We start from the raw sequence: 15,469 nt of genomic DNA, 5'->3' as shown, positions 1-15,469 counted from the left end.
ATTTTTGTAATTAGGACTTAAAGAGCAGTGAACAGAGGAACAAAAAGGTTGCATGTGTTATTACAGTCTCCAGAAGGTACCAAGTAAAACTTAGAACTGAGTGTTCAGATGTCGAGTTAACAGGCAGATGGAGAGAAATGGAGATGTTTGGACACTGATCAATACAGAAAGCTTGAGTCTGCTTTAACAATCCACTTATAAACCATTATGGAATTATATGATTTTAGAGTAATGTCCTAGAAAACTTAAAGTAACTAAATAATAAAGTTTGGTTTCATGAGAATGAATGAACAACTTGGACCTGAACTACTATATCTAAATTATGGGTGGAAGTCAAAATAGTAGGATGCATGAAGCCGGCAGAGGTCCAGACTCTCCCTGTCAGTGGTGGGTGGAGAGAACAGCGACATCTTTAATGGCCACAGCCTTGCCCCTAGGCATAGCAGCTTGGCCCATCTGGCCCCACTAATGAGGGGCTGCTATTTTTAATTTCACAAGCTGGAAACCAAGTCAGGGTGTCCTGGGGAGGCGTTTCTGGCCCTTGATAAGAAAGACTGGAGCTGGAAACAGCAGGACCTAGGCTGGGTCTGGGTGAAGGGTGGGAAGCAACGAGATAGGTGACCAGAGTGTGGCAGGTCTGTCCTGGAGCAGCAGCCTCAGAACTCCAGTGGGTTACTGTTTACTGTGACAGCCTAATGCCAGTTCCTCAGCTTTGGACTAGAAATCAAATGTTCTAGTCACTGCTCTCTGCTTAGGGTATGCCTGAGTCAGATCTTCCTCGTCTACCTGGGTCTTATTTTACCTATAGGTAAAATAGCCATTTTTGCCTCCAGATTCTGGCAAAGCTCACATAGGCCAAGGTGAACAAAATGCTTTGGAGATGTGCTTGTTCTTTACCTACAAAGCCATACCTCCCCTCCCTCCCTAAGTTTGTCTTGGTGTCCACCAATAGCCAGACTTGACTCCTATCAAAGTAGCCATAGAAAGAAAAAGGCCAAAGAGGGGGCAGGAGGAAGGCAACCTCACAGGGTCAGTTTGGTAAAAGGTATGCTGGTGTCACCCCACCTATACAGATGCTTTTCAGTGCCGAGTAAATTCTTTCCCAGAAAACAGGTTTGGGGGATTTAGGTAGTCCTATAGGTTTGACTCCTCAGGAACCCTGGATAGTGAAGGAAAGTAAGGGACACCAGGAACAGGGACTTCTTCCTAAAAGTTCTGTCATCTGCCAGAGGAAGCAGCTTGGAGTGCCAACTCTAACCCTAAAAGAGTTCCTTATTCTATTTTGTTTTCAGGGCCATTTCACCTATTCTGTTGAAGGGGGTGGATTAGGGACACAGACCATGTAACTCATGTTCAGATTGCTCCTCACTGCATGAATTTTGGGCAAAGTTCCTCTGAGCCTCAGTATTTTGGTCTATAAAATGGGTTTAACTATGAAGTCTCAGGATTGGTGGGTATAAGAATTCAGGACTTAAGGTTGTGAAAAGTGCCGTGTAAAAGGTTGAACTGTTTTGTTGCAGTTTGGATTGTTTGGTTTATCCAGGTCATGATTACAGGTAATTTAGAGGTAACCTAAGAGCTTGTCTTCATTTTATTTCTCCACCCTATGTCTTTTTTTAAGTCAGGATTGTCTCTATTTTATAGATGGGGATACTGAGACACAGAGAAGGAGAGGGCAGCCTAAGGGTACAGGATATAAGTAGTGGTGGATTCAGGATGAGAAGTTATGCCTTCAGACTGTTCAGTCCTCAGGCTAAGTCATGAGGGCTCTCTGGAGCCCAGCCCGCATAGCGGTGTCCTGCTTGCCCATGAGAAGCACACTGAATGACCCTTCATTCTTTCCACAGCAGCTCACGTCCCACTCGTCTCCTGCGTGTTAGAGGCAGCGAAGCGTTGGAGAAGATGCTAAGCTGTTGTGAGAGGAATTGTGCGGCCTGTGTAAGCCACTGCAGGAGGGTCCCTGAAAGCACTTGACCCACCTTGGTCACCCTCATCTCCTCACAGCTTCCTGGGTACAGAAGCCCCGTTTGTCTGACCTACCTAAGGACTTAGGCAAAAAAAGGTTTCTGAGGAAATGTTTGAGGGCGTTAATCTGTGGAATATTTTTCCAACTCTTGAGGGATAAGATGGTGAAAATCCAAAAACCAAAGCTGGGAGGGAGAGTCCCTTGAGACCATCCAGGCTATCTCTCATCTGGCCTCAATGTGGACATTAAAACTGGGCTGTCTTTTTTTCCTTTAGTGTATTTTCTCATGTACCACAGACTCAAGCTGGGCCAGATTTCCTGGACTCTTTCTAGCTTATATTTGCTCATTTTTAACCAGCCCAGGAGAGGGTGGGTAGTTACACTGAGATAGAGTGGTGAGAGGAAAGAGGCAAAAAAATCTGTGGAGCTCTTGCCTTCAATGCTAGGCATTGGGGAAGAAGGCTTTTTGTGTCATTGTTTATCTGTCCTGCTGCTCATACATTATTTTCCAATGGTCTGCTGATTGGCTGGCTGTGGGAGTCTAACCTAGTTTGTTGCTATTTTCACTTATGCTGCCAAAATCTGTAGAACAACTACAGTACTTCCCTTTCTGGGGGATTAGACAAGTAATATTGTGTTTGGGAAAATGAGGATAAAAAGAGTTATTTTCCATTCAAGTTGGAGAGCTCAGAGAGTTGCATAGGGAAGGGTTAACCACCAAAACCCTGCTAAAAGTTGCCACACATTTTCTTCAGCTCTTTGGACCCTAGACACTTCATTTTTAAATACTTTCTTTTTGAACAGGAAACACATTCTCATGGTGCAAAATTTAAAAAGTGCAAGAGGGTTCCCAGTGAAAATTCTTCCTCCTGACCAGCTTCCCAGCTTTCTCTGCAAAAACCACCGTTGAGTCCATATACAGAAATGTTCTGTGGATATATTAGTATACAGGCATACCTCAAAGATTTGGTGGGTTCAGTTCAACACTACCACAATAAAGCAAATATCATAATAAAGCTTGTCACAGGAAATTTTTAGTTTTCCAGTTCATATAAAACTCATACTTACCCTATACTGTAGTCCATTAAATGCACGATAGCATTATGCCTTAAAAACAATGTACATATCTTAATTAAAATTACTGATAAAAAGACCTAGCCATCATCTGAGCCTTCAGTCAATTGTAATCTTATTCCTGGTGGAGGGTATTGCCTTGGTGATGTTGGCTGCTGACTGATCAGGGTCATAGTTATTGAAGGTTGGAGTGGCTGTGGTAATTCTTAAAATAAGACAACAGTGAAGTTTACCACAGTGATTAACTCCTCCTTTCCGGATTTCTCTGGAGTATACAATGTTTGATAGCATTTTACCTACAGTAGAACTTCTTTCAAAATTGGAGTCAATTTTCTCAAACCTCTCAAACCCTGCTATTGCTTTACTAGGATTCTGTAATATTCTAAATCCTTTGTTACCATTTCAACAATATTCACAATATCTTCACCAGGAGTAGATTCCATCTTAATAAAATCTTTTCATTTGTAAAAAAAAGAAAAAAAAAAAACAAATCAGGAACTGTGAAGCACAATAAAATGAGGTATGCCTGTATATGTATATGAATGTGGCCCTCTTTCTCTTTTATATGGTAATATACTTTGCACTCTTCTATATCTAGCTATACCTTGGAGGTTCTTTGACCTTGTGGGGGTGTAAGGATGTGCTGTACAGAAGAGGGGTTAAAAGCATTGATTCTAGAGTAAAACTACCTGGGTTTTAGTTCTGATCCTGTGTGACCTTTAACAATTACTTTATCTCTCTGAATCTTGGTTTTCTTATTTTAAAAATGCTTATTAAATGAATTAGTGTGCCTGACCTGTGGTGGCGCAGTGGATAAAGCGTCGACCTGGAAATGCTGAGGACGCCAGTTCGAAACCCTGGGCTTGCCCAGTCAAGGCACATATGGGAGTTGATGCTTCCTGCTCCTCCCCCCTTCCCTCTCTCTTCTCTCTCTCTCTCTCCTTTCTAAAATGAATAAATAACATAAAAAATTTAAAAGAAAATGAATTAGTGTATGTAAAAACTTAGATTTGTCTCTGACAATTAAGTATTCACTAAATATTAGCTGTTTTTTCTGGAAAATAAAAACATTAGATTGTGTGTCACAATCTCTGGGTTCTCTTCTGGCCTCTGTGCCTGAGATAGCTGAATGGCTTCCTATGTACAAGCTAGTTGCCTCATCTTTAATATGTATGGTATCATCTCTACTCTGCTTTTCTCCCAGAGTTGCTGGGAAAATGCCATGAGCTAATGAACTTGGAATGAATGTGAAAGCAATTTAGGAACTATGATGTGCTGCACAGGAAAAGGGTGCTCCTTAATCTTACCGCAGAAACAACTTTGGACAGTTTGAACCCAGTGCTCAGACTGGGCAGAGAAGTCTGGCAGTGGAACTCAAATGCCATTTTTGCACTGGAGTTCTGTTCTGGGTAGATGTATCCCATGGCAATAATTTGAAGTAACCCAGTTTTGTCCTCTGATCTTTCTTATTTTACTCCATCCTTCTCTCTACTTCATCTGTTTTCATGTCTTTTTTAATCTCTTGTCAAAAACCCGCTTTTAGAAGCGAGGCAACAGCATCTGTCAAAAATGACCCCGACTTTCCACTTGAGATAACCTAGTCCAATTAGTTCAAGGAAGAGCCAGATCTGTCCAAATTTATACTGCAGGTTGGTAACAAGCCAAGCCTACAGCCCTCTCTTCACATCCTATTTTTTTCCACTAGTATTTGCATTTTAGTGTGAATTTGAATTTGAGATTCCTTAGCAAAGATATTTGTAGTGAGAGAGATTCTGAAAGTATCTCTGCTTACCCTTCATCCTGAGCTTTTTTTTCTTACTCGTTACTTTCTAGAGTCAAACTTGTTTAGGGCCCTAAGGTAGGAAGAGGCATGTGCTGGTTGTAATAGTGAATGGATGAATTCTGTAAAGCAGGAGGAAGAGGAGCTCCAGAAAATGTGTCAAACAGTGATCTTAAAAGTAAAAGAAGCTCAGGGAGAAAATATTGGAAGTTTTTAATATATTAAATTGTTAAACACATCATTATTTAATTTATATTTTGTGGAGATTTTTATAAAATATACTACATTAGTAGCATTTAGATACTGGGGTAGGTGTTTATTTTTTTTAACTAATTCACGATTTTTAACCAAAAATGTTTTACAACTATCCTTCTAAAAGACCTCTTTTCTAAAAGGCTTGTTTTCTAATCTTGGCTCTGCTGCTGACTGGCTGAACACATTAGGCAACTTCTCACTAGAACCTCAGTTTTTTGTTTTTGTTTTTTTTAATGTTTGTTTGTTTGTTTTTTTGGTAAAATGTTAGACTGAACTAAGTGTGCTAGCTTTTGGGAGTCTCCAATGCTAACGTTCTTCTGACTGTAAGAATGCATTGACTATCGGGCTCTTGAGCCCAAATCAGAGTCCAGAAGTGTAGGTTCAAGCCCTAGCACCTTACTGGATGCTTTGTCCTTTAGTCAGCTGTCCTGGGTTCCTTCTCTTCCCTTCCTCCACCTTCTCCACATCGCCTAGAAGGCAGACACTGTTTTATATAAGCCTATCTGACCTACTTGAACATCTTTTGCTACAAGTACAACCAATTTTCCTGCAGACAGACCTGATGCCCTCTCTCCAGGGCTCTGAGGGTGGGTCTGATTTTGCTTCTCTTGTGTCCTTTCTGGCAGCCTAGGTTAAGATGTAGCATCCTTCTGTGAGTGAAGGATTCATCTTTTGTGACACAGTCTGAAGAGAAGCCAGCTTAGTCAGTTTGAATTCCCTGGGGCCTGATCCCATGACCGCTCACTGAATACCCTTCATCCACCATTTACCATATCTGTTGAGAACCCAGACTTGTGCTCTATTTTGTCAGAATGAGCATGCCCACTTCTGAACAGGAAACACTGCTGCCACAGACCAGAGGCACTGACAAATGCCTTGACCCATGCCTTTCTCTCACAGTGAGCCAAGAGGCACAGGGAAATCAATAAACTATTGGAAACTATTTTCCACTTTCTTATTAAATACAAATTCCTGCTTTTGTCTATAAGGGACTCCCCAGGTGATAACTGCATTCTCTTTGGAAACTCATACCAAGGCTCAGAGCTTTTGCAAGCCTATGTCCTAGGTGGGCATCCTCAGTAGACTTTAAGGTGGTTTAAGTTGATTGAAACATGTTTATTTCTTCTGTGTCGTCTTCAGCTCTAGGAGCAGTTCAGTGCCCCTGACTAAATGCTATTCCTGTTCTCACCACTAGATGGCCACATTTAAAGATGACTTGGAAAACTACAGTGTGTCCATAAAGTCATGGTGTACTTTTAACAGGTCACAGGAAAGCAACAAAAGACGATAGAAATGTGAAATCTGCACCAAATAAAAGGAAAACTCTCCCAGTTTCTGTAGGATGATGTGGCAGCATGTGCGCATGCGCAGGTGATGACATAACACCGTGTATACAGCGGAGCAGCCCACGGCCATGCCAATAGAGATGTGGACAGTACAGAGGGAAGTTCAGTGTGTTCTGTGGCTCGCTAAATTTGAATCCGTGACCAAAGTGCAACGTAAATATTGGCGTGTTTATAACGAAGTGCTACCACAAAGGAATAACATTACTCGGTGGGATAAGCAGTTGAAGGAAACCAGCAGTTTGGTGGAGAAACCCCGTTCTGGTAGGCCATCAGTCAGTGACGAGTCTGTAGAGGCTATAAGGGATAGCTACCTAAGGAGCCCTAAAAAATCTGTGCGTGAGCCCACATCGAACTGCACTGAATAGGTATGAAACTGGGAGAGTTTTCCTTTTATTTGGTGGAGATTTCACATTTCTATCCTCTTTTGTTGCTTTCCTGTGACCTGTCAAAAGTGCACCATGACTTTACAGACACACTGTATTAGTTCCAACCTATCTTCTCTCCTCCTCACCCTACAAGATTTTAACATGGCATATGTAAAATAGATACAAAAATATGGCTTTCCCTACTTCTGTATGCCTTGTCCACCCACACTCTGGCTGTGGTGTTGATGACTACAGAGCTATGTATGAGGGAGGCATGGAGGACAGATTCTTCACGTAGTTTTTTAGCCCCTTCATGTTACCCTTCTGTAAACCTAGAGGAATGCCACCCCACCCCTTTCCAGGAAACTTCAAATTTGCCTTTAAGTAACAGTCCAGGAAAAGATAAGGCTTTCAGGCCTAGTCCCTGTGGAACCACATGAAGAATTCAAGAACCCAGGTGTAAGGCCCAAGATGAGTCACTACAGGAATTTGGGGCTCTTTGAGCCTGCTGTCTCTTCCTTGGGCTTCTCCTGGCCATATGTGAAGGTACGAAGACTAACAGAAATCCAAATGGGTGCCTGGAACTTAGTACATATAGAAAGTCCAAGAAGAAAAGCATGATTCCCAGGACAGGGACATTTTGGAGATGGGTCCCAAGTTCGCTCAAGAGACGGTAGACATGAGGGTATCCTCTAACTTGGGATGACATGCTTTTGACCCAATTAATGAGAGGATTGCTGAGTCTTTTGTTTGTTTGTTTTACTAACAGTTTGTCTCTTCAAATATTGGAGGCTGACTTGGGTAGATTGAACATAGCTCTAGAAAGTTGCTTCTAAATTGTTGTATATAGAGAGATGCTTCAAGAATTTTCCATTAGGACCATTGAGAGCCTCAGTGCTGAATATCAGAGTGGGGGCAGGTGTGGAGAGGCAGCAGAGCAGTTTCAGACAGCCTCTCAAGGCAGACTGGGAAAATCCTCCTGACAAGCTACCATAATTCCTTAGCTTCCCTGGAAGCTGACACAAGATGAAGAAGTCAGGAAACAGAGTTTCAGAGATTCTGGTTTCTTCTGAACAATATAGTGCAATAAGAAGAAATTCTTTTTACTTCAAACTGTGGCTGTAGCAAGGTTAAGACACTTGGTTTTAGTATGATATATGATTCAGCATCTCTCAGGCTGCTTGTCAAAAATGCAGCAGTGATTTTGAGCAGGGCGTCTGTGGACCACACATTTAGAACTTGCATAATGGGTCAAAGCCACCTGTGTGGTGTCAAAAGGACATGGAATAACTTGACAGTAACTCCTATTTCCAAGATGTTATGGAGATGCAAGCTGATGTTTATCAGATTGGAAGCTGCTCTGGTGTGCGAGGCTTCTCTGACCAACAGGATCATTGTTGATGATCCAGAAAGATGTCTTCCCTCTGGTCTATGCAATTCTTGTCTTGTTTGGCTGCATTTTTTTCTAAATGAGGCGTTCTCTCAAGACCAAACTTTTGTTTAAATTTGATTATTGATTTGAGAGAGAGAGATTGTTTTGTTGTTCCACTTATTTATGCATTCATTCGTTGACTCTTGTATGCGCCCTCAGTGGGTATCAAACCCACAATCTTGGCATATTGGGACAATGCTCTAATAACTGAGCAATCTTGCCAGGCTAATAACAAAATCCTAACTACATGAAATTTGGGGCAGCAGCTGGTCTTATCTTAGAAACTTCTCAGTCCACTAGGTTGAGTTAGTGGCTGAAGTATCATACCAGAAGAGTCCATTTCTGAGGTCCAGACCAAACAAACGATTTCCTTGATATATTTGGTCACTGTTATAACTGAGAAAACCTTGTACTTCTTTTGAAAGAGGTACAGAAAGAGGTGCCATTCTTTGTTATTAGTTTGTAATGAATGAGAAAGTGTATTGGATGCTTCATACCTTAAGACAGTTTTTCAATTGCAGGTCCGTAGACTGGTCCAACAGAAATTTTGTATCGGTCTGGGAAAGAGTTAACCACCTTGATGTTGTATGAAGATTATAGTCTCAGTGATCTTAGTTGAATTCGCTTATGCTTAGGGTGATTTCACCTTTGCAATCTCTAAAATAATTCTCCTGTTTTCACTGGTCTTCAAGTGTAAAAAGCTTTAAAAAAATTGCCTTAAGACACTTGTCATGGTTTCCCAAGCTTTTAGGTCCCGGCAGGTGTTAGTTGGTTTGTAACCAAAGTACATATTGTCTTCTGGATCAGGTGGTCTGTCTTGCTTTTGATAAACTTTATATGCCTCAAGACTTGCCTTTCTAGATCAAGCCAACCCAGCTGCATTTAATGTCTTCCAGGTGTAGGTGAACCCAATAGTAGATTTTTCATATTATTATTTCTTTTAATTTATTTATTGTGTTTACATAGATTCAAGTGTCTCCTCAAAAGCACGCCCCTAACATTTCCCCTGTATTCCCCCTAACATTTCCCCTGCTCCCTTCCAACAGCTCCCTCCCCCCTTCCCTTCAGGTTTAATTCCATTCCTCAGTTCACATTGTTCCTTGGATTCCTCAAATGAGTGAGGTCATATGATATTTTTCTTTCTCTGCTTGGCTTATTTCACTCAACATAATAGTTTCCAGGTCCATTGATCTTGCTGCAAAAGGTAATATTTCCTTCTTCCTCATCACCCCATAGTATTCCATTGTGTATATGAACCACAACTTTTTAATCCACTCGTCCACTGACAGACACTTGGGCTGTTTCCAGATCTTCGCTATTGTGAACAATGCTGCCATAAACATGGGGGTGCATTTCTTTTTTTTCAGTTGGTGATATGGTATCCTTGGGATATATTACTATAAGTGGGATGGCTGAGTCAAAAGACAGTTCCATTTTTAATTTTTTGAGGAATCTCCATACTGTTTTCCACAGTGGCTGCACCAGTCTGCATTCCCACCAGCAGTGCAGGAGGGTTCCCTTTTCTCCACATCCTCACCAGCACCTATCCTGTGTTGTTTTGTTAATGAGAGCCATTCTGACTGGTGTGAGGTGGTATTTCATTGTGGTTTTAATTTGCATTTCTCTAATGATTAGTGATGTTGAACATTTTTTCATCTGTCTATTGGCCATCTCTATATCCTCTTTGGAGAAGTTTCTATTCATTTCTTATGCTGATTTTTTTTATTGGATTGTTTGTCTTCCTGGTGTTGAGTTTTACAAGTTCTTTATAAATTTTAGTTATTAACCCCTTATCAGATGTATTGTCGAATATATTCTCCCATTGTGTAGTTTGTCTTTCTATTCTGTTCATATTGTCTTTAGCTGTGCAAAAGCTTTTTATTTTGATAGTCCCATTTGTTTATCCTGTCTTTTATTTCATTTGCCTGTGGAGATAAATCAGCTAATATATTGCTGTGATAGATGTCGATGAGCATACTGCCTCATAAGATGCTTATGGTTTCATGACTTACATTTAAGTCCGTTATTCATTTTGCATTTATTTTTGTGCATGGTGTAAGTTGGTAGTTTAGTTTCATTTTTTTTGCAGGTAGCTGTCCAATTTTCCCTACACCATTTGTTAAAGAGACTGTCTTTACTCCATTGTAAGCTCTTACCTCCTTTGTCAAATATCAATTGTCCATAAAGGTGTGGGTTTATTTCTAGGTTCTCTGTTCTGTTCCATTGATCTATATGCCTGTTCTTATGCCAGTACCAAGCTGTTTTGAGTACAATGGCCTTGTAGTATAAATTGATGTCAGGAAGTGTGATACCTCCCACTTTATTTTTCTTTTTCAAGATTGTTGAGGCTATTCATGTTTTTTTTAGGTTCCATATAAATTTTTGGAATATGTGTTCTATATATTTCAAGTAAGTCTTGGTATTTTAATTGGTATTGAATTGAATTTATAAATTGCTTTGGGTAATATAGACATTTTAATGATGTTTATTCTTCCTAACCATGAGCACTGTATATGCTTCCACTTGTTTGTATCTTCCCTGATTTCTTTTATCAATGTTTTATAATTTTCTGAGTACAAGTCCTTAACCTCCTTGGTTAAATTTACTCCTAGGTACTTTATTTTTTTGGTTGCAATAGTGAAGGGGATTGTTTTCTTAATTTCTCTTTCTGAGAGTTTATTGTTGATGTATAACAATGCCTCTGATTTCTGTGTATTAATTTTATATCCTGCCACCTTGCTGAATTCGTTTATCAGGTCCAGTAGTTTTTTGACTAAGACTTTAGGGTTTTCTATATACAGTATCATATCATCTGTAAATAATGATAGTTTCACTTCTTCTTTTCCAATTTGGATGCCTTTTATTTCTTCTTCATGTCTAATTGCTGTAGGTAGGACTTCCGGAACTATGTTGAATAAGAGTGGTGAAAGGGGGCACCCCTGCCTTGTTTCTGATTTTAGGGGAATTCCGTTTAATTTTTGTCCATTAATTATGATATTGTCTGTGGGTTTGTCATAGATGGCCTTTATCATGTTGAAGTATATTCCCTGTATTTCCACTTTGATAAGAGTTTTGATTAAAATGGGTGCTGGATTTTATCAAATACTTTTTCTGCATCTATTGAAATTATCATGTGGTTTTTGTTCTTCCTTTTGTTTATGTGGTGAATCACATTCATTGATTTACGAATGTTGTACCATCCTTGCCCCTCCAGAACAAATCCCACTTGATCATGATTCATGATGTATGATTTTTTTCATGTATTGCTGGAGCTGGTTTGCTAATATTTTGTTGAGGATTTTAGCATCTAAATTCACCAGGGATATTGGCCTATAATTTTCTTTTTTTGTGTTGTCTTTGCTGGTTTTGAAATCAGAATTATGCTTGCCTCATAAAAGGAGCTTGGAAGTCTTCCTTCCTCTTGAATTTTTTGCAATAGCTTGAGAAGGATAGGAGTTAGTTCTTCTTTGAATATTTGGTAGAATTCACCAGTGAAGCCATTGGGCCCCAGGGTTTTGTTTTTTTGGGAGCTTTTTGATAACTGTTTCAATCTCATTTTGTTGTTATCAGTCTGTTTAGGTTTTCTGATTCTTCCAGATTGATTTTTGGAAGCTTATGTGTTTCCTTGAATTTGTTCATTTCACCTAGGTTGTTTAAATTTTTTGGCATACAGTTCTTCATAGTATTTTCTTACAATATTTTGTATTTCTGTTGTGTCAGTTGTTATTGCTCCACTCTCATTTCTAATTTTATTTGAGTCTTCTCTCTTTTTTTCTTGGTGAGTCTAGTTAAAGGTTCATCAATCTTGTTTATCCTTTCAAAGAACCAGCTCCTTGTTTCATTGATCCTCTGTATAATTCTTTACCCTCTATGTCATTTATTGCCGCTCTGATCTTTATTTTCTTCCTTCTACAACTTCTGGGCTTACTTGCTGTTCTTTTTCTAGTTCTCTTAGATGTAGGGTTAAGTTGTTTATTTGAGCTTTTTCTAGCTTCTTAAGGAATGCCTGTAATACTATGAACTTCCCTCTCAGTACTGCTTTTGCTGAGTCCCATAAATTTTGAGTTGTTGTATGCTCATTATCATTTATTTTTAGGAATTTGTTTATTTCTTCTTTGATTTCATTGTTAACCCATTCATTATTTAATAACATGCTATTTAGTTTCCATTTGTTTGAGTATTTTTGAGTTTTTCTGTTATGGTTGATTTCTAGTTTCATACCATTGTGGTCAGAGAAAATGCTTGATATGATTTCAATCTTCTTAAATTTGTTGAGCCCACTTTTGTGTCCTAACATGTGGTCTATCCTAGAGAATGTACCATGAGCACTTGAAAAGAATGTATATTCTGCTGCTTTGGGATGAAAGGTTCTAAAGATATCTATTAAATTGAGTTGATCTAGTGTGTCCCTTAAATCTGCTGTTTCTTTGTTAATTTTCTTTCTTGAGGATCTATCTAGTGATGTTAGTGGGGTACTGAAATATTCTACTATGATAGTATTGCTGTTGGTCTCGCCCTTTATATCCATGAAAGTCTGTTTTATATAATTAGGAGCTCCTATATTAGGTGCGTAGATATTTATGATTGTTATATCTTCCTGTTGGATTGCTCCCTTTATCATTATGTAGTGACCTTCTTTATTTCTTACTATAGCTTTTGTTTTAAAGTCTATTTTGTCTGATATAAGTATTGCTACCCCAGCTTTCCTTTCATTTCCATTTGCATGAAATATTTTTTCCATCATTTATCTTCAGTCTATGTGCATCTTTTGTTTCGAGATGTGTCTCTTGTAGACAGCATATGTATGAGTCCTGATTCCTTATCCATGCAGCTACCCTATGTCTTTTGATTGGATTGTTTAATCTATTTACATTTAAGGTTATTATTGATATATAGTTGTTTATTGTCATTTTGTTCTTTAAAGCTATATTCTTCTTTTGCTGTGTTCTTTTCTCCCTTTGTTCTGTTTACACCAGGCCTCTATTTATTTCTTGCAGCCTTGGTTTGGTTGTAATGAATCCCTTGAGGTTTGTTTTTTTGTTTGTTTGTTTGTCTGGGAAGCTTTTTATTTCTCCTTCAATTTTAAACAATATCCTTGCTGGATAAAGTAGTCTTGGCTGTAGGCTCTTGTTCTGCATTACTTTGAATATTTCTTGCCATTCTCTTCTGGATTCAAGTGTTTCTGTTGAGAAGTCTGATGTCATCCTTATGGGGGTGTCTTTGTAGGTGATAGCCTTTTTTTCTCTAGCAGATTTTTATATTCTCTCTTTATCTCTTAGCATTGGTATTTTAATTATGATGTGTCTTGATTTAGATTTCTTTGTGTTTTTCTTTAATGGAGTTCTCTGTGCTTCTTGAATTTGTGTAACATATTCCTGCTTCAACTTAGGGAAGTTTTCTGCTATGATTTTTTTTACATTTTATTTATTTATTTTTTTTTAGAGAGAGGAGACACAGAGAGAGAAAGAGACAGAGAGAGGAAAGAGATAGAAAGAACAGAGGGAGGAGCAGGAAGCATCAACTCCTATATGTGCCTTAACCAGGCAAGCCTGGGGTGTCAAACAGGCGACCTCAGTGTTCCAGGTCGACGCTTTTACCCACTGCTCCACCACAGGTCAGGCTTCTGCTATGATTTGATTAAACAAATTTTCTAACCCTTGTTCTTTCTCTTCTTCTTCAGGAACTCCTATGATGTGGATGTTGTTTCTCTTTAAATTGTCACACAGCTCTCTTAGAGTTTCCTCAGATTTTTTCATTCTCTTTTCTTTTTGCTGCTCTGCATCCGTGTTTTGAATTATCTTGTCTTCTAAATTGCTGTTTTGATCCTCTGCTTCATCCAGCCTTCTTTTAATTGCTTCTAGTGTAGTCTTCATTTCAGATATTGTATTTGTCATTTCTGATTTGTTCTTCTTTATTATTTCAATGTCCTTTTAAATACTTGTTATTTATTTATGTGCTCACTGTGACCTTCCATTGTTGTTCTAAGACCTTTCAGCATTCTAATAATCATTATTCGAAACTCTGCCTCTGGTAGTTTGCTTATATCCATCTCACTCAGCTCTTTTTCTGAGGGTTTCTCTTGTTGAGTCATTTGGATTGCACTTCTTTGTCTTCCTATTTTGTCTGTGTTGCCCTGGAACTCCCTGGCTGGGACCAGAGTCAGCATGGGTTCTTTGGTGGTCCTTAGTTATAGGGTCCTCCTAGTTCAGTCCAAATTTGTCTTTTATGATGAATGTTCTCAGATTTAAGTTTCAATCCACGTTGGCTCTGGGAAGTGAGAGTTGGTGTGTCTGCCTACTCTGTGGCCATCTTGGTTCTGAGAACAGAGATTCTTTATACTTGGAATAATGCCATGGCTGACACCAGGCAGGTCCACATTGAATTCAGGCAGATGGCAGCAGAACTGCAAAGCTGGAAAGTGTTAAGCCCTTTACTGTTTAATAAAGTCTAACAATGGTGGACAAGCAAATAGGCAGGAGAAAACCTCTTCTCATGGCAGTAAGCAAACTAACAGCAAAAACAACCCCTTACAGTAGTGGGTAGGCCATCTACAAATCGCCATCTACCATCCGCCACTGCGGCCAGATTTTTCATATTATTAATGTGAAAAATGCCAGGTATGATGGGACACTGAAGGAAGCCAATGCCGAATGACACACAAATCACACACCCAAACTAGGAAAAAAATGATTATGTCAGGAAAAGAGATGATATTTGCATACTTTCTTTCAGTATGTTTATAGTCATCATCATCTGCAAGCATTAATTATTCTACTCAGAAATGAAATTATTTAGTTATGGGCCATAGCAACACCCAGATTAAAACTGAAATAAACCAGGTGTGAAATTATTAAGTCATAGGGAAAATAAAAAACAATAATTGTGATTTTTGTTTTTATATTCATAGTGGGGTTTCTCTCACCTGGCATCCTTCTCTTTTCCCTGATGACCATTGAGCACCTGTGCAACTTTTCAACAAAAACCAGCCCACCCTAGGAGCCATCTGGCCATAAATCCTACCAAAATAGATTGGCCTGTAGATCAAGGCCTGTAGATACAAGTCATGTAAACAATTTCCTTGGCACCATAGAATATGCTACAGTCTTACAGAGATGTTAACTTCATTTCTGTGGTTTGTTTCAGAGCTTGCCTGATTCTAGGGCTCAGTTTGTAGAACTTTAGATAGACACTAAAAAAGGCCTGACCTGTGGTGGTGCAGTGGATAATGCGTCGACCTGGAAATGCTGAGGT

General features: G+C 39.2%; 1 protein-coding gene across 11 annotated transcripts in view; it reads left to right on the top strand.

The window, feature by feature from the left end:
• The window catches only part of ARHGEF9 (Cdc42 guanine nucleotide exchange factor 9), a 382,466-nt gene that overhangs the window by 229,075 nt on the left and 137,922 nt on the right, over positions 1 to 15,469 (top strand). For 3 of the 11 annotated variants that reach the window (XM_066250144.1, XM_066250143.1, XM_066250141.1), the window contains exon 2: positions 1,848 to 1,938. The exons of 6 other annotated variants lie outside the window; for them this stretch is intronic. In XM_066250144.1, the coding sequence (XP_066106241.1) occupies positions 1,903 to 1,938 (36 nt within the window). In that variant the 5' untranslated portion in view covers positions 1,848 to 1,902. 2 more of the 11 variants (XM_066250151.1, XM_066250149.1) reach the window with 2 other exon arrangements.

The sequence above is a fragment of the Saccopteryx bilineata genome, chromosome X (assembly GCF_036850765.1).
Source record: "Saccopteryx bilineata isolate mSacBil1 chromosome X, mSacBil1_pri_phased_curated, whole genome shotgun sequence".
NCBI lineage: Eukaryota > Metazoa > Chordata > Mammalia > Chiroptera > Emballonuridae > Saccopteryx > Saccopteryx bilineata.
This window is presented reverse-complemented; position numbering and strand designations above follow the sequence as displayed.